Genomic DNA, 25490 nt, shown 5'->3' on the forward strand with positions numbered 1-25490 from the left:
ATAATATGCTAATGATTGGTAATATCAATGTTTCAGTTCCACTCCTTTATAACAATAGACAATTGCAAGTACGCATCTTTAATATAGTGATGTATTGCAAGGAGTTTACTTGACTTTCTTTTAAGATGTATTTTGATCCTCATTTCCTTCACTCTACCTCTTATTTAAAGTCTCACATGTTGGGCCTCGCCTATTAAAAAGAAAAAACTCATCAATCAATCATCATGGTTGAATACTTAAATCTCTCAATGTGAAAACAAATGTAAAATTTTCCTAGAAAATGACTGCAACAAATGTAAAATTTTCATGGAAAACGACTGCAACACTATACCAAGACAGAACCAAACATGCATCCATTAAGTAATACAATTACAACTGGGTAGATTAAAATAGAAAATTGAATTTGGGAACATGGAAACTCAATGCAGTACAAACTTTTCATCGCAAAGCTAATTTATTGTTCTTCCTTTCCATCAAGCTACAACAACACTCATAGACACTATCAAAATCGGCGCTAGGATGTGGTCATGACTAATGCCAACCATCCAAAAAGGAAAAAGAAAAATGTAGTAATTGTGATCCACACTACAACTTGAGAAAAACAAACTCTTCAATGGCCAAAACTTCACCAATCTTCTTCAAAGCTTCCTTGCTTGGTTGGTCATCCACACCAATTGCCATTACAACTTCGGAAGATCCTACCCTTGTCAGATGGGGAATCCCATCCTTCACCCGTCCCTCGACCTTAATCTCCCCAGACTCTGATGTTGTAGAGGAAAATTTGGATTCCACATTCGCAATCTGGACTTGGATAAAATCAAGCGGGCTTTCAGGTGAACCATCCAGAACAATTCTCTCCTCTAATATCCTCAGACCTCTCTGCTTAGCAGTAAAATCAGCATTAACCAAATTCACAAACACACTGGAAATGGGCTCAATGATACCCTTGGTGATCATGGCACGAAGAAGCTTGGTGTCAAGATCATCAGGAGCTCTAGCAGAACTAGCATACGTCGCTTTAACAGTTTTCACACCACTTCCTCCTACTATATATTTTGAACTTATGGTCTTACAAATATGGCATTAATAATGATTAGTTTTGGGTATTCTTGTCGGATTGATTTTAAATCTTTGATTTTTGTTTCAAGGTTAGATTTTGTTTTGATAACGGTATTTAGTTAGAATCTTCTTTCTTTTCTTTCAAAAAAGGAATCTGCTTTCTTTAGGATATTTGTGTCACATTTGGTTTGCTTTTGTTTAGAGTATTTGGGTTAATTGGTTTTGGGTATTTGTCAATGAGGTTTTTAAAATAGAGATAAAGAATGCAATGAAAAAAAAAAAAAATTCAAACAAAAAATGAAAAACAAATTGTGAGAGAGAGATTGAGAGAGAGAGAGAGAGAGAGAGGTAGCCTTTTTTGTGTAGTAAACTATGCATAGAATGATAAGAGAAATGCTAAATTTATAGTAAGATGTTGAGAATAAGAAGAGTCAAAATAAAGGAAAACAAAAAGGTAGAGAAAGAATGATATTAAGGAAGAAAGTAGTGGGGAGATGAAGAGGTAAAAGGGAGGGAGAGTTTTGGAAAATTAATAATAAAAATAATGGTTAAAAGATATTTAAATGTTTAAATAATGGAGTTTTTAAGTCATCTTAAATGAGAAAATGTTTAAAAATATATATATATATAACAAAAATTGGAAATAAAAAATGATGACGTGGCTGATGATGTGGCTCAATGTGAGCGTAGCAACATTAAACGCTACGCTTCAGCTTTTAGTAATATATAGATATAGATTTTGAAATATATTGTTACGGAATCCATATGCTTGGCAGAACATAGCCGTTTTATCCCGACTTACTTAAATTTTGAGATGTACATGATATCAAATTGACCAAATGTGATTTATCTACTTTATCAACATCTTATTGGAAAGCATATTTCATATAAACATAATATTCAAATGTTTGCCTTAACTGAAAGCATCACAATGATACTTGAATTTAATATATTTCAACAAAATAAAATAAAATATGGCACTATCTTAAGAAATATTTTTCCAAATAGTAGTATTATTTTGAGGACAATAAATGCATAAGAGTTTATTTAGCTCAATGATGATACTGGGAATGTTTGCTTCTACGCTTTTGGACAGGCTTGCATGAAAAAAAATGCTTATGATAAGCAGTGTGAAGAAAAAGATTGTATTATTAAGAGTTATGATTATTTGAAATAGTTTGGATTCCAGGAAAGAACAATAACCTGGACCATCTGGAATCAATTAGCTCTTATTGGGGCATCATTCTAAGTGCTTATTGAGAAGGATCTATTGTTTCAGCTTTGTTAGGCACAAAGACGTGTGTGTAGGCTTTATAAAAAGTCCAATACACATTACACACTACTGTTTAACTACCAAGCAACCAAAAGAATTTTGGCTATCTAGTACACCAACATTTTTTGTGAGGGTCCCATATGATGGCAAGTACTAATGAAGTTGAACAATACAATATAAGTATATAATTTGTGCCTCTCTAAAATCAGAATTTATTCTCCTTTTCCTTTCCACCACACAATGTCCCATTTGGTGCTTGCTTTAAATACAAAGATATCCTTTTTCCTATGTTTCTCCTTAAGTTTGTCTCTTACATAAGTTCTCATATTGATGAAACATTCCATTTTCTTTCTCTTCCAATATTTCTCTGTTGCTGAGGTTTTGTTTGAAAATTTTAATCCTAGTTGATCTTTTTTTGTTGGTAAAGTGGCATGGGTGCTATCATATCTAGACTAGCAAAGAGGTTTCTTACAAAATGTGAGATGAGGATTCTGATGCTGGGTCTTGATGCTTCTGGGAAGACCACCATCTTGTACAAGCTCAAGCTGGGAGAGACTGTTACATCCATACCGACAATTGGTAACTACTACATTAGAAACTCTTACAATTTAAATAAGATGATTATGTTTAATGCTTAATGTCACTATGGAACTACCTCCTTTTCTGTTGCTTAAGCACAAGATATTTCAAAGTTTAGGTAGAATTTATTTCTTTTTATAGTTTTTTCATTGTATATATGTGATGGTTTTATAGATTGAGCTAGAAACTTTTCAGATCTTTTATCTGTGATAATTCCTTGTTGTTTGATTAACTGTTTCATACATAATGATCTATTGCCTTCATTTTTAATGGAACAGGTTTTAATGTGGAGACTGTAGAGTACAAGAATATTAGCTTCACTGTTTGGGATGTAGGAGGACAAGATAAGGTACCAGCTTGATATCATTCTATGGCATAACTCCTTTGTTAGTGATTTGCACATAAATTTCTGCCTCCTCTCTTCTGGCCTCAAAAATGAAAAATGGATTTCTGCATGATGAGAAAGTGAAAATAACAAATATTTATCCATAATAAAATCAAGTGGTTGCAGTAACTCAACTGAGTTATGTAAGGGTTAAATTTGATTATGAAGAAAGATGAATTAGTTAATCTAGCTCATCTTTCAACAAAGATCAAAGTATCCCAATCCATTAACCTAATCATAAGTACCTTATAATTTTCCAAGGTTATTTCTCTCAAATATTTCATGCATTGATGAGACACATTTCATAGAATTAATCTCATGTACCTTCCATTGTCTCTAATACTGCTATATAATTTGTAATTGCCATTTCAATTTTGAACCGTGGAAATTTTTGTTTTTGTTTTTGCTTACAACAGGGATTTGAACTCTGGCTCTACTTATGGTTATAATATAGTGAAAGACATTTTATTTTCTTTAAAGTAGAAAAGAAAGGTTGAAGGGTACCCAATTTGTAATTAATAAAAGAATTCATCTTTATTCTTGAAAAATATTAAAACAATAACGGTTTTTTCATTATGTTCTATGAAATTTAATAATGCTGCATATGCTTTGAATTTCATTATTAAACAGATTCGACCTTTATGGAGACATTACTTTCAAAATACTCAAGGACTAATCTTTGTTGTGGACAGCAATGATAGAGAAAGAGTTGCAGAAGCTAGGAATGAGCTACATCGTATTCTTGTTGAGGTTAGTAAGGACAATGTGTTAGAACTTAGGAACTTGGAATTAGATTTTACCTTCTTAACTTAGAATTTCATTGTTAAATAGATTCCAAATCAATGTTTCAGTATTGAAAATCTCCATTATGATTATATCTTGAATTTCTTTTTGTGCAATTAATCCTATGCTTAGAGAATTCTTCATCCCAATATAGAAAGAACAAAAAAATCTGTGCTTATAGAAGTATTAAATTGATGAGTAACTATAATCATATAAATAAAGATTCACTTTTTATCATTTTTTTTTTGTTTATTTTGCGCAGTTTGAACTACGCAATGCCGTGCTTCTTGTCTTTGCCAATAAGCAGGACCTTCCAAATTCTATGAGTGCTTCTGAGGTTGCTGATAAACTTGGCCTATACTCACTCAATCAGCGTCCCTGGTAAGCATTTGCTTTCCCTATACCCCATCGAAAAGAAAAAGAATGTCTTATCAGTCATGTTCTTCCCGTTTATTTGTTTGGCTGATTTATCAGTCATGTTTTCATTCAATGATCTGTACTATTTTATTTGTTTTTTCCCTTTAGCTCTCCTTTTTGTAGTGTACATTTTCACTCTACAAGGCAAACCCTTCAGTTGATAGAAATACAAACAGAAGAAGAAACTACTATTGATATAGTTTTCTCTTGAAAAAAATGATCTAAATATAAATTAAGTTATGTTTTTTTATCACTTTTTTGCATAACTGCTAACATGGTCTATTGTGATTTATGCATATGATCTAAATTAAAAGTATTATTATCTCAAATCAGTGTGTATTTGGTTTAGCTTTCTAAGCTTATTTGCTTATGTATAGTTTTTTAAAATCTCACTTTTCCTATGTACAAAGGTACTTTTTATCCACCTTTATGATATAAACAAATCAACTAATAAGACAATCCAAACACACAAATGGGATTGCCCAAAATACATGTAGTCTGAATCGTGGTATTGGTTGATTGACTTAATTCATTGTGCAGGTACGTCCAGAGTGCTTCTGCCACCTCTGGCCAAGGACTATATGAAGGTCTTGATTGGTTATCGAACAACATTTCTAACAAAACTACATGATATGATCTCTTCCCCAATGCTTCTTACAACAACTAAGACGTGGAAAATTATACCAATTAAGTTTGACCTGGGTTTAATCAGTAGAACCAAATGCGATAAGTACCAAAAAGAGGAGTTTTTGTGAAAACCCAATCTAATTGGAGCATTAATGGAGAATTCTCCTAAGCAGGCCGGCAAACATGTATTTCAAATTTAAATTCTTATATCTCAAGCAGCAGTAGTACTTGGTAGTGAAACAACTCTTATATGCAAATATTATATGATAAATTATAACCACTGGTTGGATCATTATCCAATTGAGAATGTTTAGTACAATCTTTTTTTCCTTTTTTTTTTTGTTGCCTGATCGAGATAGTTGCTGTAATCAGTTGGGAATTGATCTATCTTAAGGAGTATTTAATAAGATCAGCTGCATGCACATTATTCCAATGTTAAAGTTATGAATGAACTGCTAGTATTGGTGTACAAGAAGATAACATCCATTGCAAACCATTTTCCGGCTTAGGATGCGTTTCGCTTTAGCTGGTTGTTTCACACTTGAAAAGCAGATGGTTGCGCTCATAAAAAGAACATGCGCATGCAGATTCTTTTTCTTGAAAGGACTGACAAAATATCATTGATTATTAATCCAAATACCAATATATAGAATAACAGATGGGAAGAGAACTGAACTTAAAGACATGTATAAAATGAACCTTTCTTCACCTAAAAGGTTACATGGTAAAAGAACTAAATATGTGTGCTTAAATAACCGTAATTCTGCACTCCAAGCAAGTCAGCTTCATTTTTAGCTTGTAGGACTCAAATATAGATTGAGTTAAGTGAATATACAGCCTTATACTTCATCCTTCCAAAAAATGAATAATCACGGAAATCTATAATTGAAAGAAAATCCTTTTTGAGCCCAAGTTCCAGAAAATAGAAAAGAAACAAATACACATAGACTTGTTAAGCAGGTGAACATATTTCGTAATCAAAATGTAAGCATAGGAATGTTTCAGGATCAGATACGAACAAATATGGATTATAGAAGCTGATTGATAAGGCTAATTTATCGAAGGGGGAAAAATTACATTGATCAGACTAAGAGCACCTCTCGGAAATTGAAACAAAATAAACCCAGATAGGGTTGTTAACCCAGGTGAACATATTTCGTATTCAAAATGTAAGTATTGGAATGATTCAGGATCAGATCTGAACAAATATGGCTTATAGAAGTAGATTGACAAAAGTTCAATTCACATAACCATAGATTGAGGTCCATCTGAAGCCTTAGATTTCTTAGCTTTTTTCTTCCTCTCTCCATTTTTATTCTTCTTTTTCTTTGGTTTCTCATCCATAACAGGTTGTGTGCTCTGCAGGTGTTGATGAATGGCAGCCAAAGGATCCTACTAGAAAGCAGGATGATTAAGAACTGTACTCAGCTGTTTTCCTTCCTTTAAGCTGATGAAAATGAACCCGATATTACATTAAGACAGATATCACAATGAAAAAGCTTGCAACAGGAAGTAAATCATGGAATTCATATGCTCACATTAACTTTTTCATAGATTTACAATTTGGCTTCAACTCATCTGTAGGAGGAGTTGGTTGCCGTGGGGTCTTCAAATCAGAAGGAAATCTGAGAGGGTCGAGAGGTCATATACTTTCAATTTCTTCCGTCGGCTTCTAAGTTTCTTCTTCTGGCAGAACATAAATAGATATTTAACTTTAACATAATAAAGATTATGAATATTACTCAAAAATAAGTATTACAAGTTTTATCAAACATTTGCCACAACATATTAGTTCAAAAGGTTTAAACGAAACGAAAGAAAGGCATCACCTTAGATTCGGATATCAAATAAAGGTATACATTTTTTTTTCTTCATATATTTGTAAATAGAGGTATACAATTTTAATACACAATTGTAACAAACAATCTAGTTGATGATGCCAAAATCATCAGTTGGGTCACTCGTCCAATCCGGAGCTTTAGACGATCTTGTAGGACCTGCAAAATAAAGAGAGATAGATCGAAGAGACCAACGGGTTGTGCCCGATGAGGGAGCCTCCGATGCTTAAGTTAGTATCACCCCATATTTCTCATATTTAGATAGTGTATTGTTGTAGCTTTTGACATACCTTCACAAGTGAGGCGGACTATCCCTTTTATAGGTGATTTGGATAGCTGTTATACATAATTGGAGGTGATTATTACCCATGTGTAACAGTCATCGTATTGATGGGCATTTAAGACCGATGAGTAAAGGTCGCCATTAATGTGTTGAATGTGCTTGAACGGTTACATCTTTTGCTCTACTAATGATGCAAGGTTGTCCATATTAATGGACGACCTTAATGATTTTTAGGACTCATCAGTTGCACCCCCATTCCCAAGTCTGATTTTGCTTTATGCTGGTCAGGCTTAGGGAATGTTCTTGACTTGTTTAGATTCAGGCTTCTTTATTTTCAACTACTTTCTTCTTCAGGAATGGTAGTATTTTTGTGAAGACTTCTTAGTATCTACCTTTTGAAGGTCTTTTTGGTCATTCGAGGGATCATAGTTTGGTCTTGAAAGTGAGCAAATTTCTTTGGACGGTCATTTTTTATCACTGCTGAAGAACAAGCTAATTTCTTTGGACAACTATTTTTTATCACTGCTGAAGTGTAAGGTGATTTCTTTGGACGACCATTTTTTATCACTACTGAAGAGCGAGGTGATTTCTTTGGACGACCATTTTTGATCACTTCGATGCTTCTTCTTTTATTCATTTTCTGGTTGTCACATTTGATATTCTTGATTTGCATTTGACTTGCGTTTGTGTAAGAATCCTTGTCTGCTTACACTCGTCTAAAGGTATTTAGTCACTTAGCCACTTTTGGGTGACTTACATCCAGTTATGGAGCTTCGTCATTTAGGCTTCGTCAGTGATTTACATCTGTCTTGGCAGAATCTTATCACTTAGCCATTTTTTGGGTGACTTACATCCATTTAAGGAATCTTGTCACTTAGGCTTCGTTAGTGATTTACATCCGTCTTGGCAGAATCTTATCATTTTTTTTTTTGGTGACTTACATCCATTTAAGGAATCTTGTCACTTAGGCTTCGTCAGTGATTTACATCCATCTTGGCAGAATCTTATCAGTTAGCCATTTTTTGGTGACTTACATCCATTTAAGGAATCTTGTCACGTAGGCTTTGTCAGTGATTTACATCCGTCTTGGCGGAATCTTATCACTTTTTTTGATGACTTACATCCATTGAAGGAATCTTGTCACCTAGACTTTGTCAATGATTTACATCGGTCTCGGCGAAATCTTATCACTTAGCCATTTTTTGGTGACTTACGGATTTAAGGAATCTTCTCACTTAGGCTTCGTCAGTGATTTACATCTGTCTTGGCGGAATCTTATCAGTTAGCAATTTTTGGGTGACTTACATCCATTTAAGGAATCTTGTCACTTATTGTTGGAAAGATTCCTTTACACTATGTTGTTTTGGACCTTCTTGAGGCCATGTTGATATCTGCATTAAGTAGCACATGCACTTGCCAAGACTTGGTTAAATAAGAATTTTAGAACAATTCATATATAAATAGTAAGTTACCAATAGCCTAGGTGGAACTTTTTCTTATTTCCTTGTAATCCTAGAGTTTTACCTTTTTTGTGATCTGTCTTAAATGACGACATTATTTTGTCACATACTTCGATCTTTTCATTACTGGGATCTTCTTGATAAGCTCTTCTCTTTTTAAGATGACAAGCTCTTCTCTTTTCAAGATTTTTTAAGATCAACGTGATACTTCATGTCTAAGGCCTAGATCTCTTTTGCTTCATTTTTTTTTTTTTTTTTTTTTTTTTACGAAGAGCATTCTATATGAATCATAGAGAAGTATAAAAATTGAAGCTATTTGACTATATGCTTCTTTAAGCTGGTCTTTGTTAGGTGCTTGCACCGTGTATAATCTTTAAAGCAATTTAAAAATATTTCGGTGAGTTGACAGAGATAGCGGAAATTTATTGAGACTCATGAACACGATCATCTAGCATTTTAAGTTTAAGAGACTTGATAGAACTTCTCAGATTCTTGACAATGAAACATATGCTACTAATGATATAGTTATATTGATTGTGATGATTGTAATAATTTTATAGCAATATTTTCAACATGTACCACATACACATTTGTAATAATCATGCAAGCTTGATATTTATTTAGTTTCAATAAAATAATCTCATGGATAATTTAAAAAGAAAGAAAGAAATGAGTTACCTCAATAGAAGACCTTAAATCTCGATACTACTTTGTCAATACCTCAATCTTTTCATTGTTGTAGTCTTCTTGATGAACTCCTTGTCGTTGAACTCTTACTTATACAGCTCTTCTTTGTTGGATTTGTACAACTCCATAATTTACAGGAGTTAAACTCGACATTTGTGATGTAGATGGAATTTTCACAACTTTTAGATATATCTCTATTTTCTTCTTGAGGGTTTTTCTTCGTCAAATTATGACATCCCCTTCAGAATTTCTTTTTTATGTATGAAGTGCATGCTCTATAGGTAGTTCAACAATTTCCACTTTTTTCTTTGTTTTGGCGATAGTAGAATAGCAAAAGAAATGGACGAACTTAAGATCATTTGATCGGTTAGAGATCAAAAGTCTAAAATAGGTTACACTAGCTAGAGCAGATATTACTAGTCAAGCCTTTTAACTTTAGCAAGAAATTGTCTAGCCTTTTGTGTCAATTGTGCATGTTTGTACTAATCTTGTAATTTAGCAATTTGCCTTTCCAACAATCATTTTCATAACTAGTACCTTATTCGCATGCAACTAAATAACACTTGGCAAAGTATTTTAAAGAGTGGTGGAATTTGGTGTAAACAAATAAGAGAATAAATTATTGTATATATTCCAGCCCATATGACATGCATGTGCACATTGGTTGCCAAGTTTTGTGGCAATAAAGCATGAAACTATAATCATATAAATAAAGACTCACTTTTTTTTTTTTTTTTTTTTTTGTGCGTTGTTTGAACTACGCAATGCCGTGCTTCTTGTCTTTGCCAATAAGCAAGACCTTCCAGATTCTATGAGTGCTTCTGAGGTTGCTGATAAACTTGGCCTATACTCACTCAATCAACGTCCTTGGTAAGCATTTGCTTTCCTTATACCTCATCAAAAAGAAAAAGAATGTCTTATCAGTCATGTTCTTCCCGTTTATTTGTTTGGTTCATTTATCAGTCATGTTTTCATTCAATGATCTGTACTATTTTATTTGTTTCTTCCCTTTAGCTCTCCTTTTTGTAGTGTACATTCTCACTCTACAAGGCAAACCCTTTAGTTGACAGAAATACAAACAGAAGAAGAAACCACTCTTGATATAGTTTTCCCTTGAAAAAAAATTATCTAAATATAAATTAAGTAATATTTTTTTTTATCACTTTTTTGCATAACTACTAACATGGTCTATTGTGATTTATGCATATGATCTAAATTAAAAGTCTTATTATCTCAAATCAGTGTGCATTTGGTTTAGCCTTCTAAACTTATTTGCTTATGTACAATTTTTTAAAATCCCACTTTTCCTATGTACAAAGGTACTTTTTATCCACGTTCAAGATATAAGCAAATCAACTAATAAGACAATCCAAACACACAAATGGGATTGCCCAAAATACATGTAGTCTGAATCGTGGTATTAGTTGATTGACTTAATTCATTGTGCAGGTACGTCCAGAGTGCTTCCGCCACCTCTGGCCAAGGACTATATGAAGGTCTTGATTGGTTATCCAACAACATTTCTAACAAAACTGCATGATATGATCTCATCCCCAATGCCTCTTACAACAACTAAGACGTGGAAAATTATACCAATTAAGTTTGAGCTGGGTTTAATCAGTAGAACCAAATGTGATAAGTACTAAAGAGTTTTTGTGAAAACCCAACCTAATTGGAGCATTAGTGGAGAATTCTCCTAAGCAGGCCGGCAAACATGTATTTCAAATTTAAATTCCGATATCTCAAGTAGCAGTTGGTACTTGGTAGTGAAACAACTCTTACATGCAAATATTATATGATAAATTATAACCACTGGTTGGATCATTATCCAATTGAGAATGTTTGGTACAATCTTTTTTTTTTTTTTTTGCCTGATCGAGATAGTTGCTGTATTCAGTTGGGAATTGATCTATCTGAAGGAGTATTTATTAAGATCAGCTGCATGCACATTATTCCAATGTTAAAAGTTGTGAATGAACTGCTAGTATTGGCGTACAAGAAGATAACATCCATTGCAAACCATTTTCCGGCTTAGGAGACGTTTAGCTTTATCTGGTTGTTTCACACTTGAAAAGCAGATGGTTGCGCTCATAAAAAGAACATGCGCATGCAGATTCTTTTTCTTGAAAGGACTGACAAAATATCACAAGTATATCATTGATTATTAATCCAAATACCGATATATAGAATAGCAGATGGGAAGAGAACTGAACTTAAAGACATGTATAAAATGAACCTTTCTTCACCTAAAAGGTTACATGGTAAAAGAACTACATATGTGTGCTTAAATAACCGTAATTCTGCACTCCAAGCAAGTCAGCTTCATTTATAGCTTGTAGGACTCAAATATAGATTGAGTTAAGTGAATATACAGCTTTATACTTCATCCTTCCAAAAAATGAATTATCACGGAAATCTATAATTGAAAGAAAATCCTTTTTGAGACCAAGTTCTAGAAAATAGAAAAGAAACAAATCCACATAGACTTGCAAACCAGGTGAACACATTTTGCAATCAAAATGTAAGCATAGGAATGTTTCAGGATCAGATTCGAACAAATATGGATTATAGAAGCAGATTGATAAAGCTAATTATCAAAGGGGGAAAAAATTACATTGATCGGACTAAGAGCATCTCTCGGAAATTGAAACAAAATAAACCCAGATAGGGTTGTTAACCAGGTGAACATATTTCGCATTCAAAATGTAAGTATTGGAATGATTCAGGATCAGATCTGAACAAATATGGCTTATAGAAGTAGATTGACAAAAGTTTATTTCACATAACCATAGATTGAGGTCCATCTGAAGCCTTAGATTTCTTAGCTTTTTTCTTCCTCCCTCCATTTTTATTCTTCTTTTTCTTTGGTTTCTCATCTATAACAGGTTGTGTGCTCTGCAGGTGTTGATGAATGGCAGCCATAGGATCCAACTGGAAAGCAGGATGATTAAGAACTGTACTCAGCTGTTTTCCTTCCTTCAAGCTGATGAAAGTGAACCCGATATTACATTAAGACAGATATCACAATGAAAAAGCTTGCAACAGGAAGTAAATCATGGAATTCATATGCTCACATTAACTTTTTCATAGATTTACAATTTGGCTTCAACTCATCTGTAGGAGGAGTTGGTTGCCGCGGGGTCTTCAAATCAGGAAGGAAATCTGAGAGGGATGAGAGATCATATACTTTCAATTTCTTCTGTCGGCTTCTAAGTTTCTTCTTCTGGCAGTACATAAATAGATATTTAACATAATAAAGATTATGAATATTACTCAAAAATAAGTTTTACAAGTGTTATCAAACATATGCCACAACATATTAGTTCAAAAGGTTTAAAAAAACAAAAGAAAGGCATCACCTTAGATTCAGATATCAAATAAAGGTATACATTTTTTTTCTTCATATATTGGTAAATAGAGGTATTCAATTTTAATACACAATTGTAACAAACAATCTGGTACTTGTGGAACACAATAGAGTCCTAACATTATCCTTAAAACGATTGGTCCATATCGAATAAAAGTTCTTTTTAAGGCTTAGAAATTCCTTGTTTTGGAGATTAGAATTTAGAACCATGTCCCATGCAAAGTCCTTAGGATGGACAACAAACTCAAGAAGAATGGAATGAGAAAATACTGAGGTTTGTAAGGCTTTGGTAAGGTTTATGGACTCCAATGGGTCCTTTTTAATTAAAAAAAGAATCATGAGAATTTGGGAAAATTAACAATTTATCATATCTGAAATCCCCAGGTCATAATTTTGCTGCAATACAGTTTTCACTCCAAAAATCTTTGATCCAGGCTCATATTAACTTATCTTTTTGACATTTAAGAGATGAAGGTTCAAGATTCTGTTCAATTGTCCACCTTTCACATTTCTCACTTAGTTTTAGCTAGGTTAAAAAGGGAAGGATTGACTGCTCTACGGAAGACCCTACATGGACCTGACCATAGTAGCACCTATCTACAGAGGAACCAATGCTTTAAGGGCCTAAACAATAAAGGGTACATAGACACACCCTCATAAAGGTCAAAGCCTGACCTCAACTCATGGGGTTCAAGTAGCATCATCCAGTGGGTATCCTGCTTGAACCTACATCACTCCCTCAAACTCAAAACGTTGATCCCAATCGAACCACATTCCGTAAACCTTTGTCACTAACCCAAATTAAGTAGTGAATAAACTACTCAATTTTGTATCTTGCATCCTAGAGGTTGATTGAAGGTACTCACCTTTACATGTAAGTTGAACAATCTGGCTCTATCTATACATGGCATCATGTGTCATTTTTCAATGCTACTCCCTTAACTTGCCATACCCATTATAGAACAGAGTTGCACCACACTAGCAGCCACAAAATGTATTTGTGGATCCTGCATACCACTTGATTAAAATTTGTCTACATCTTTGCGGTTTAGGAAAAGGTTGCATTTTGCTAAATATTGTATAATTTATTTTACAAGTACCAAAAATTTATGCCAATTCATTTTCTAAATCACTTAAAAAAGTATGGAAACTCGGACACTCTTTTAACTTTTATGTACAAAATTCCCTTTTGGAGGTTATGGCTCAACTCTAAAAGATTGACCCAAAATCAATGCTATATTTCTTGCAAGTGCAAGATTTACTTAAATTAAATCTATCCTGAAATAGATAGGCAAACAACATCTGTAAAGGAGCTGAAATTCAGTCCATCAAAAGGAAGACAAACTTCACAACTTGGCAGGCAAGTCCTGACTGGAACTTTCTTGCTAGTGACCAAAAAAAAAATGATATAAATCTTAACAACATACTAACCAATGCAATAACCAAATTGCCAATAAGCAAGTAAACACAGTTCAAACTACCCACCAACAGCACCAAAAATTAACTCTGGCAAGTGTACAACAATAAAAAACGTGAATGTTAATTTAAGAATCTCACCTTGCCAATAGCCTTCTGGGCACTCAGGGCAGCAACAGTATCTTTAACCTCTGCATATTATTAAAGCACGAATGAAAATATATAATGATGATTTCTTTTTATCCTTCATAAATAAAAAATAAAAACTATTTACAATCAATCCTTATGGGACCAAAAATTATCAAACTATAGAGGATAAAAAAGATTCCACGTGACCAAGAGATGTAACAAATGAACACTAAACAGGAACTAACAATGTGGGAAAACATCAAATGTTCTAGAAATACTATTACTCCATGCTGGTGATGCATATCTAAAAGAGCATTAAAACCCCATAAATTTCCAAATACTGAAATGGGTATTCAGAATTTGCATAAATAATCTAAATGCGTCTGATTCTTTTGTAGGAGCAACTGTAAAAATTGTCATACTTGGACCAATTCATAAAAAAGAAAAAAAAATTTTTTTTTTTTTTTTTGGGTTCTAATTATGAACCAGGCATGAATTGAATAAAAAAAAAAGTTTGCCTATATGATAATGATAGTCTTACAGTGAGCGTGACTTGCCCATCACTGAAGGTTTGGAGCTTCCAGCGAATCAAAAGTTGAAACCCACAGATTAGAGCTTTTGGGTTTGGCTGATGAAACTGAGTGAGAAGGAGAGGAAAGAGAGGCGGAGCAAAGAAAACAGAGAATTTGGGTTTTATAGCTACTAGCCGTAAACCCACGCAATGCATGGGAATATATAAATAATATGTAATGAAGTGTAATATATAAAAAGTAACAAATACTCTAAGTATTGTCTATTTTAAAAATAATAAAAAAAAGATTTCTACAATATAGATACTATCTTATCCCATATCATAGATGTGGGAAAAAGCTTGATTGAATTACTCCTAACAAAAAGATAATAAACTTACTCTCTCAAATAAACAGAAAGTTGCTCATATATGTGGACCGAACTGCCAGAATTTTTTTCATATTATAGTAATTCTACCTATCTGTTTTTGCTATTTACAATCGATCATGTGGTTCTAAAGCATTTGAATTTATTTTTTGTATAAAATTTCCCCATTTTTTCATCTTGAAGGCTTGAATGGACTGTTCTTCACTTAGGGTTAAAATTTTGAGAAACTTGTCCAGGTTCTATATTCTTTCATACTGTGGGGATGTAATTCAGTAAAATTTCATATTGAAAAATAGACACTCTACACCCAAAAAAAATAATATGACACTTCTTGCTGAACTTAGTCAAGGTAGCTCAGATAGGGAAAAGTTTGTTTCCTTTATAACAAAATCCTTGACCTGCAAAATTTTAAGCAAATTTTGGAAGCCTAGATATCACTGCACCTTTTTAATCTTCACACTCTGATATATGTAATTTATAAATGGTTATATCTTTTCATCATTAAACAATATCTTCAAAACTGTTAAGAGTATACTCAAGCAGAAATTTATAATTGACGGAGTTTACAGCATAATTTTAACAATTATGGCAGAAATATCACCGACAGATCAAAACGTCAAGCAAGAATATATATATATATATATATATGTATGTATGTATGTACATCTCAAAGTGGGTAGGATCAAAACATCAGCATATCTCTAATTCTAACAATGATTATATGGATTAAACAAACACAGTGAGGATAATATATATATATATACACACACAAACACACTCACACTGAATCATTAAAATCACTATTATTTCCATGGACGTAATGCACTCTGCCATTAAACTCAAACCCAGAGGATGTTTAACGGGCCTTATGGTTATCTATAGCAATTGTGAAAAGAAAGGCATGGTTATGATTGTGTTTCTTTTTCTCTATTTTAAAAACCTCATTGACAAATACCCAAAACCAATTAACCCAAATACTCTAAACAAAAGCAAACCAAATGTGACACAAATATCCTAAACAAAGCAGATTGCTAACCAAATACCGTTATCAAAACAAAACATAACCTAGAAACAAAAATCAAAGATTTAAAATCAATCCGACAAGAATACCCAAAACTAATCATATTTATTTAATGCCATTTTTGTAAGAGGACTAACAAAATTGAAAAAGGATTAAAAAAAAAAATCAATCAAAAGAAACTTACATTAAATTATTATATATGCAGGGCAGACAGAAGAATAGAGGTCAAGAGAAACTGGGATTTAGAGATAACTGAACTGAATAATCTAGCTTCTGTCAGTCTTAATATACTGTGAGGAAGGAAGAGACAAAGGAGGGAAGAGAAAGCCGAAATATGAAGATTTGAAGCTGTGGAGAGAGGCTGGCATTAGCAAGCTGAAGGGTTGGAGCGCTGAGGGTTGTTTTCCGAAACCGTGAAACATAGATATTAGTAAACCAAAAGGTTGGGAGACAGAAACACGGGCTTGGGGTTGGGTTTGGGTTTGGGCTTTACGGAGGAATTAAAGCAATTAAGATGGGCTTTATGGTGGAGATTGGGTTAGGAATTATTTTCCTTTTATTAATATTTTAAAATTTAAGAAAAATATTTTAAAATTGTAAAAGAAACTCAAGAAAATTGGTGCTAATGATATAGTAACTGATGTGACTTAACCTGAACATAACAATATTAAACGTTACTCTTCAACTTTTAGATTAAATATAAATATAAATATGGTGGGTCGGGTTACGGGTGTGTTTGGAAAAAAAGAAAATGTGAGTTGAAAGTTGAAGATTGAATATCGGATTTTGGGCCTAATTTTTTAAGCCTAAATTAATAGCCAACTGAGCTGAAAAAGCTAGCCAAATTTCGCATGTTGGATTTGTTTATGGTGGCTTCGTTTTATGCAGCACAGATTGATTCTTTTAATGGGCTAAACCATGAAATTATTTTGTTTTTATCTTCGTTTCAAAAAAATATTTTTGAAATTATTTTGTTGAGTTTTCATTTCGTTTGTGGGGATGAATATGATCTTAGTACAAAAAAAAAAAAAAAAAAAAAACCAATCAACAACAACAGCTGTGTCTGTGTGTGAATGCGAGAGACAGAGAGAAACAGAGAGAGATCTACAATCGTTAAACAAGAAGAAAGTGTGGGGATGAATATGATCATGTTGCCTTGAAATGACTAAAATATTAATTTTGATTTTTTTTTTTTTTTAACTTTAAAAGTGATAAGAGTATTCGTATCAACTCATGCAACAATTTATATTTATTTTAGTATAAGAATCTATCTTTTTTATTTATTTATTTTAAATACTCACTTTTCAAAACACTCTACATTAAATTATCTATTTTACACTATATTTATTAAAATATAAAATTTTCTTGATTTTTTTAATCGTTTCTATTTTTCACACACAATAATCACCATTTACTCTCTTACTTTGTGCTCAAGATATGTAAATAAAGAATAAAAAAAAAACTAAATACAAAATGAATAACGTTAGTATAAATTTATATAGTTAACGTAACAACTATATATTTTTACATAATTTTACATGGTTTGATATGAGTGAATTTTGAACTTAATTGGCTAAAATACGATAACCATTATCGATGTTTTTGATAGTCTGTTTGAGTACTTTTTGTTTTAGACTAATTTTTCAAGACTTGAATGATGATGAATATGGTTTGTCCCACTATCAACCTCATATTAGAATATGCTAAGATAATGCATAAAATAACATCTAAAGTTTTATTTTAAAATAAATTATATACTGATATGAATTGACATGTTGAATAAGATGCAAAACACAAAGGTTAAATAGTTAAATTGCTTGTAAAATTAATCCACCCTAGCATTAGAAAGCCGACAACAGCTATCAATCTTGAACAGGGATTTATATTGGTCGAGCCCACTGTAAATTGTTGAAAACTAGTCAAAATCAATCTACCATTGGCTGAAATACTAGGATCAAGAATTGGATAGTTTTTCATTCTCAAAAATGAAATGGACAGTTTTAACTTAAAATAAAAATAAAAAAATCACATGGAAATTTTGTGATATATATTCAAAAACAATACCAAAAAAGGTTAAGTATTACACTCAAAATTTTAGGAAAGTTCCGTATTTTACAGAGAAATCACATGAAATTTTGTATAGTTTTTCCAACAAAATTTGACTTATCCAATAAAAAGTAAGTTACATACATTATTATTTTTAGTGTGAGTTTGGAACCAATGAAAATTATAAATTATTTCACTATTCAGTTTATTTTTGTTATTATTTACGAGCTTCACTGCACTTTTTGATACTATTCATGAGTCTCACTGTACTATTTCAACTAACTTTTACTTTTATTTATATTACTTTCAGCAATAAGTTTTTAGTTTCAACAAAATAAGCGATATCCAGACAGACTTTTAATTAAGAGAATAATGATCCTCATAGCAAACCAATATTGAACTAAAGAATATAAGTGCCACATAAAAGTCAGATCATACATTCCATTTCATGTTTAAAATATTTGATGAAGCTCTTATCATTTTTTTTTTTTTAATGAAGCGTGTGTAATATTTACATAAATGAATCTCTTTTTCTTTTTCTTTTTCTTTTTTTCTTTTTTTTTTTTTGGGAGAAGATACATAAATGAATCTCATAACAAACGAAAACAAAAACAAAAACAAAAGAGAACATTAAACCTTATCATTTATTGTATGCATGTTTCAAAGAGTAAGAACGTAAACCAATTTAATGTTATACTTCTAAAAAAAAAAAAAAATTATTTTTGGATTTTTTTTGTAACTATTATTAATTATTATAAATTTATTGTATTTATTTATATTTTTAAATCATTAAATGTTATACTTCTAAAAAAAAAAAAAAATTATTTTTGGATTTTTTTTGTAACTATTATTAATTATTATAAATTTATTGTATTTATTTATATTTTTAAATCATTATTAATCAATTTTTTTATGACATCACTTGTTCAACCAACGGTCCAATCTTGATTGAACCAGAAAATAGAAACCACAATTTATTGTATTTACTTTCATATCTCTTACTAAGGTATCACCCCTGTGTCTTTCAAAAAAAAAAAGGTATCACCCCTGTGGCATACTCTTAAAAGATGGGTCATCGTGTGGCTAATTTTGTGTTAATTGCTTCTTTTGTAGGTAGTTTCCTAAGGTATCAGTGTTTACTTTAACGAAATTGGATGAATCTGACAAGTACTAAAACCATTTACTTAAAAGTTTCAAAAAAAAAAACCATTTACTTAAAAAAAGAATAAAAATATTGAGCAAGCCATTAGCGAAATTTTGAATGTATGCACATTTTTTTTTTATGAGAGAGAGAGAGAGTTTGAAAAACCAAATCCCCTTTATCCTAGTGAAAATAATTTTCTTATGCCTTCCTCTCATATTGTGTGGGCGGTGCCACACAATGTAAAATGAAGAATGATTATATTTGATGCATAAGATATATATCTTATTCTTCTTGTGAGCCTTCTGGCACAAATTCACAATTTCAAACCAATCAGCCATGGCTAAGTTGACAGAACCATGTGCCATGTTATCACTACAAGAAAATGAAAATAATTTTCTTATGCCTCCCTCTCATATTGTGTGGGCAGCGCCGCACAATGTAAAATAAAGAATGCATATATTTGATGCATAAGATATATATCTTATTCTTCTTGTGAGCCTTCTGGCACAAATTCACAATTTGAAACCAATTAGCCATGGCTAAGTTGACAGAACCATGTGCCATGTTATATATCCGGCATAATTGTGATATATCATGTGTTTTTTTTTTTGTTTTTTTTTTAACTTTGATTATTTCATAAGAAAAGTAAAAAGAATATATGACAGGTTGTGATTGACAAAATATAGAGTAGAACAGGAAAAAAAATAAAAAATAAAAAATAATAGAGGAAAAAGGGCCTTCTCTTGGTATTTCAAGTTCCTCACCAAACAAACTAATGACTTGGTGCTCATCCTACCAATTATTTGGTACTTATCTAACCAAATGGAAAACATCATTGTCAAACATCAATTAATCTGTTAGCAACAGCATATTTGAAACTTTTTCTTTGGGCATAATTAATTAGTTATGTTTGCATTTTTTAATTCGTTAAACATGTCTCTTGCATGACTTTAAAGAGAGAGGAGGAATTGACAAGCTAGATAAATTTAACTACTATTTAGCAACCAATACTTAAGACTTTGATACTAATTTGAGGTGGGTTGCAATAATACTTTAAAAAACCTAATCCACACCTAACCTATCCTTCAACGAATACTTTAGAAGAAATAATGGAATTACCTAACTGGTTGCTTATGTGGTCTAAGGTCTTATATAGACCTGAACATAGCAATACCTATCCCTTGAAGACTCATTGCCTTAAAACCCTATATGGAGATGAGGGGCTTTAAGCATTTTTTTTTTTTTCTCATCTAGGTTCAACCATAGCTTAACATTAGTCCCATTGAGGTCCTAGTAACAATTGATGGGTGTCCTGAGTAAACCAGCACCACCCCTTTGAGATGGTCCATATGACATCCTTAACTAGACTACTCACCCTCGGCCTCAATGGTTTAATCCTTAAATTGATGGAAAAACAAAATAGATTTTATTAGACAGACAAAATTCCATTGCTTTTTTTTTTTTTAATTATTTTTAAAGAGAGGAGGTCTTATTTAATTAACTAGCAGTTACATAAGATGATCCATATGACATTCTTTGAGAATGTCTAGTTTTCAAAGATGTTAAAGAGCACTCTCTAGGAGTGCCTATTCCAAAAGATCCCATGCATATATAAGGATTAGTTACAAAAGTTGGACATTGTTCATATTCTACAATGCTACTCATTTGCTTAGCTCCAAACTGCAACATTATTTGGTTCATTGAATACGTGATGTGGTAGGACGGTCTATGTTATACTCAGGAGGGCCCTGTAATCATAAATTAAGAGAGCCAAAGCTGGAGCCATAGTCCCATTTGTTGTTAGCCAACAATCACAATTTCAAAATCAATTTGCAAGTTTATAAATTTAAAACCAAGTTCCTATGCAATATGTAAGCATGTGTCATGAGAATTATGAACATGATAGGTGTCAATTAGGTTACAAGTCTGCGAAAAATTTCATTAGTTTGGAGCATTGACAAGTGCCACTCTATGGTTGATATATTTTTATATTTTATTTTTGCTTACATCAAGTGGGTGATTGATATATTATTAGTTGTTATCCTCGTAATACCTCTAAGCACAAGACAAATCTCTTGGCCCCTTTGTTGATATTTTTCTATATCCATATTAGAAATTAGAGTAGATTAATTATTGGGGAATGTTAAAGACAAAGCATCTTGCCAGCTGGTATTTTTCATATAAAGAATTGGTTGAACGACGTGTGCTATACTTTGAAGTTCATATAAAACAAACCCTTTATGGATATCTTTGGCTCCTGTTCTTAACATAAAATAAGTTCTAGATGCTGCAACTACATTGACGATGCCTGTGTTTACTGTAAAGAATTGGAAAGCAGTTGATTCTTAGGGAAATTAATCTTTATAATAATACGAGTCAAAAATAAATTGTCAAAGTATTTTAAAATAGCCAAATTGTGATTCTGCAGTCCCTTTTTTGTTTTTGTTTTTGTTTTTTTTTTTTTTCAAGAATCTAAGTTATATATAATTGTAGTAGAAAATTTTGCCAGCTTGCTCTATTATAATTAAGAAATGAAACTTTACAGTAGTAGCTCGAGCTGAATCCGGGATTCAAAGTATTATTTTATTTTTTTGACGGTTCTTTGAAATAAAACAAAGTGGGAAAGTCGAAGCAATGAAAATATTATTTTCACAACAAAAATTCATTTACACTTATCTTTCTTCTTGGAACATCCTGTGCTTCACTGGTGGTAGAGACTGTCATGGTTTTATTCGCAAAAGTGACACATACATGCACACATGCGCATGCGGGAACTTAAGACCAATAAATTTGAATAATAGGTAGAATATTGTTTTCGTTTTTAAATTTTGCATGAATTTAGTTTTGGTCTCTAAACATTAAAAAATTTGTTTTCGTTCCTAAACTTTTTAAAGAGTTTTTTTTTTTTTTTTCAATATTTTAGGGATGGTTTAAAAAAAATTTAAAAAGTTAGGAACAAAAAGTGTAGCATTTTCAATAGTTTAGGAACACAAAACTGACTTTTTTAATTTTAAAGATAAAAAATGAAATTCATCCAAACTTTAGGGATGGAAACAATGTTTTAGCTTTGCATGATAAGAGCCCATTCATTTGTATACTTAATGATATTTTAATAGTCTATTAGTAATTATATGAATGAAAAAAAATGAAACACATAAAACAAATCCATGAATATAAAAAGAGAAAATAATTTAAAAAATTCAAATTTTAAAATGGGAACAATGTGAGTGGCAAAATTGATTAAGAGACCAACTACCTTAATATTTTTGGGTGGGCTGAGGGTTAAAAAAAATTTAAAAATTTATATATAATAATAATAATAATTTTTTCAGGTTAGGGTGGTTTGTGACCACCCTGGCTTCAATGTGGAGCCGCCCTTGCCTTTGACCGACAATCTTTTCATAAGTATCTCTAGGGCATTTTGATGACATTAATTCCTTTATTCAAGAAAATTTTCTATAACCCACTAATTAAAATAGTCATTTACATGTTTTTTTTTTTTAATTATATAACATATTTGATTGGCATATGACTTATTAGATGATTTAATAAATCATGTGATTACAAAATATATCAAAGTAGTTAGTTAAATCATTATGTAATGAATTGATGGAGGAATTCCCCCAAAACTAGTTAGTAAAAAACTTCATTCAACTTATTTAAGTTCATAAATATGTTTAAATTCGTTTTGAACTAATCAAACTTGAACATTATGTAAAGCTTAATCTTAAGTTCAACTTTGGCCTAAACTCTCCAATAATCCAAATGAATAAAACTTGAACATCTTACTGTTTGACTAAATTTTGTTGGGTTATAAATTGACCCCAATTAAATTAACCAATTATCCAAGTTGATTAATTAGTCCAACTATATACAAGATTCAATTAAGATACTACCAAATTGCCAATCTAGAGTTAAGTGCAACATAAAATAAATTTTGACATGACAATATAGTTACGATGGAAAAAAAATTTGCAGAGAAAACTCCAATGAGTGATTATTTAGGTCATCACTCCTAAAAAATTTACTAACAAGAATTGAGGCTGCAAATATAAGAATCTTACCCTGCACCTAGCTACAGTAGAACTTATTGATTAATAAGACAACTTATCTCCAATCCAATTGGACTCCTTGCAGAAGATTTCTTTTGTGCAGAAATCTCCTATCTATGTCTTAACTCCACTGCAATTAGTGATTGTTGTAGTTTGGGTGCAAAGTTCTTCTATGAACCAGTAGCAACTCAGTATGGAACACTAGATGCACAAATGTCGCAACAACTCTAGTGCACAAATACCAATACAAGTCATGTCATCCTAGGCCGGAATGGAATTTATTGTTTTGAATTTCTATAGCTTAATAAATCGAGAGGTATTGAACCAGATATCAAGCTTTAGTAAATCTCGATAGAGTCACAGGTATCTAGGGACATGTACAACAGTTTTTCTTGAGCAGTTTCTTAAATTGATTTATTGTGTCTTCGTTGAATCCATACCACTTAAATACAATTACAGACACTCAACCTAAGACTCAAGTATACACAAAGTACATTTTAACTTGGATATGCTAATCTAAAAATATCACCCTAACAAGTAACAAGTTTTTAAATAATGATGAGTAGCATTTGATAACCCCAAAATATTTCCTTGGCTTCTGGTCCATCACTATATGCCTAAGAAAAATTTAACAGTTGACACCACTTAGGTTAGGTATATGGTGGTGGATTGAGCTTTTGCCTGGTCCCCACGGCCATATCATGGGTCCTTGAGCTTTTGTCATGACACACAGCTGGTTGAAAGACAATAACCACTCTCACCTATCTTGTACACATCAATCATTTGATTCATTTCTCTAAGAATAAGTAAAACTTATACGGATACCTTGTTACGTGAAGGAGAAAAAAGATCATAAAAGAAAAAGAAGACTTGAAAGATGTTCAATTTGGCATAAAGGAAAATTTAATTATTGTGGGTGGGGAACAGGGAACCATGTAAAGCTGAAAGTAATATCCAATCAACTTTTGCATACTAGTGGGTAATTATGAACCTTGATTATGAACCTTAAAATATAAGTGAAATCCTACGGAGCTAGTTAGTCAATTTTCTGTAGCTTGAGTATTCAAAATTGAGCAAATTTATTGCCACAATCATTTCTACAATTTTTGTCACAACTTGCCTAATAGTAAGTTGTAAGTAGTAAAAAATAAAAAATGATAAGTTTACAATTTCACAAACAAGTTGCGGCAAAATAATGAAAATGATTAGACTTACTTATTTAGAACTATATAACAGGATAAGGCAAGTGACATGCACAAATGTAGGTCCCCATACTTATTCTTTGTAATTAATATCCTATCTCATGCTATCTCATGCCAGCATTTTTGACATTTAAGCCTTTCGCAAGCAAATTTTAATTCATGTACAAAATAAACAGTGTTACTACAAAAGGGTCAGGAAACCAGGTAGACTTTAGAACTTGGTCATGAAAGCTAGCATTTCTAGTAGCCTTGGACTCATTATAGAAGGGCTACAGTATTTGGTCTTTACTTTCGGCAATCAAAATTGAAAATTCTCCTTTTCCTTTTCTGATTTGACTCCAATTTAACTGTCAAACACTTTCCTTCATTGCAAGGTAATTATGGGAAAAGCAAACTTTAGAATAAGTAGTAATTAATAACTTAAAACATAACTAGAAACACGAGCAATTACATCAGTTGATGCATAATTGTGCAAAATGAAAAAAGTGGCTAATTTTATACAATTTGAACAAAAAAACACCCATATTAGTGGGTGTAAAATTGTGCATCTATGCACAATTGCTACAGTAACCGTGCATATATGCATGGTTACTGTAGCATGTGCATTTAATATTTTATTAGTTTTTTCTCTCTCTTGTCTCTGCTCTCACTCTCACTCTCACCTGACTCTCCTTTTTTCTGCTCTCACCTCACCTCACTCCCCCTTCGTCTCTGCTGAGTTCGCTTGTGGGTACGGAGCCGAACTCGTCTTTGCTGGTAGTGAAGGTGGTGGTTTTGGTGTTGGAGTTTTCGTGGTCAGAGACAAAAAGCTTTTATCTTTTTCCT

General features: G+C 32.1%; 3 protein-coding genes, 1 long non-coding RNA gene and 1 other non-coding gene across 5 annotated transcripts; 2 read left to right on the forward strand and 3 right to left on the reverse strand.

Moving 5' to 3' along the window:
• Positions 1 to 423: 423 nt before the first annotated feature.
• Positions 424 to 2271, reverse strand: LOC112035973 (D-3-phosphoglycerate dehydrogenase 1, chloroplastic). Its single transcript, XM_065766084.1, has 2 exons — positions 2263 to 2271; positions 424 to 1068 (listed from the first exon to the last, which is right to left on the reverse strand). Exons 1-2 carry the CDS (start codon positions 2269 to 2271, stop codon positions 586 to 588), a joined length of 492 nt encoding a protein of 163 aa, XP_065622156.1. The 3' UTR covers positions 424 to 585.
• Positions 2272 to 2537: 266 nt separating this feature from the next.
• Positions 2538 to 5556, forward strand: LOC112035948 (ADP-ribosylation factor 2). The gene is made up of 5 exons (XM_024068773.2): positions 2538 to 2911; positions 3190 to 3260; positions 3927 to 4046; positions 4342 to 4460; positions 5037 to 5556. The coding sequence occupies exons 1-5, from the start codon at positions 2764 to 2766 to the stop codon at positions 5125 to 5127; spliced, it is 549 nt and encodes a 182-aa protein (XP_023924541.1). The 5' UTR covers positions 2538 to 2763; the 3' UTR covers positions 5128 to 5556.
• A 429-nt stretch (positions 5557 to 5985) lies between these two features.
• Positions 5986 to 6955, reverse strand: LOC136064394 (uncharacterized). The gene is made up of 2 exons (XR_010626017.1): positions 6662 to 6955; positions 5986 to 6570 (listed from the first exon to the last, which is right to left on the reverse strand). It is a non-coding gene; the product is annotated as an uncharacterized LOC136064394 (long non-coding RNA).
• A 3192-nt stretch (positions 6956 to 10147) lies between these two features.
• LOC112035949 (uncharacterized) lies at positions 10148 to 11219 on the forward strand. The gene is made up of 2 exons (XR_010626020.1): positions 10148 to 10261; positions 10841 to 11219. It is a non-coding gene; the product is annotated as an uncharacterized LOC112035949 (transcript).
• A 737-nt stretch (positions 11220 to 11956) lies between these two features.
• On the reverse strand, positions 11957 to 14372 carry LOC112035933 (uncharacterized; the record flags this gene model as incomplete). Its single annotated transcript, XM_065766085.1, has 3 exons — positions 11957 to 12374; positions 12466 to 12614; positions 14316 to 14372. Coding segments are annotated over 3 exons (411 nt in total), but the record flags the coding sequence as incomplete, so codon positions are not given.
• Positions 14373 to 25490: the final 11118 nt, after the last annotated feature.

The sequence above is a fragment of the Quercus suber genome, unplaced genomic scaffold (assembly GCF_002906115.3).
Source record: "Quercus suber isolate HL8 unplaced genomic scaffold, Cork oak 2.0 scaffold_679, whole genome shotgun sequence".
Lineage (NCBI taxonomy): Eukaryota > Viridiplantae > Streptophyta > Magnoliopsida > Fagales > Fagaceae > Quercus > Quercus suber.

Coding starts and splice junctions, on each gene's coding strand:
- LOC112035948 (XM_024068773.2), top strand. CDS start 2,764: ATGGGTGCTATCATATCTAGACTAGCAAAGAGGTTTCTTACAAAATGT. Junction 4,047..4,341: donor TACATCGTATTCTTGTTGAG/GTTAGTAAGGAC, acceptor TATTTTGCGCAG/TTTGAACTACGCAATGCCGT. Junction 4,461..5,036: donor TCACTCAATCAGCGTCCCTG/GTAAGCATTTGC, acceptor TTCATTGTGCAG/GTACGTCCAGAGTGCTTCTG.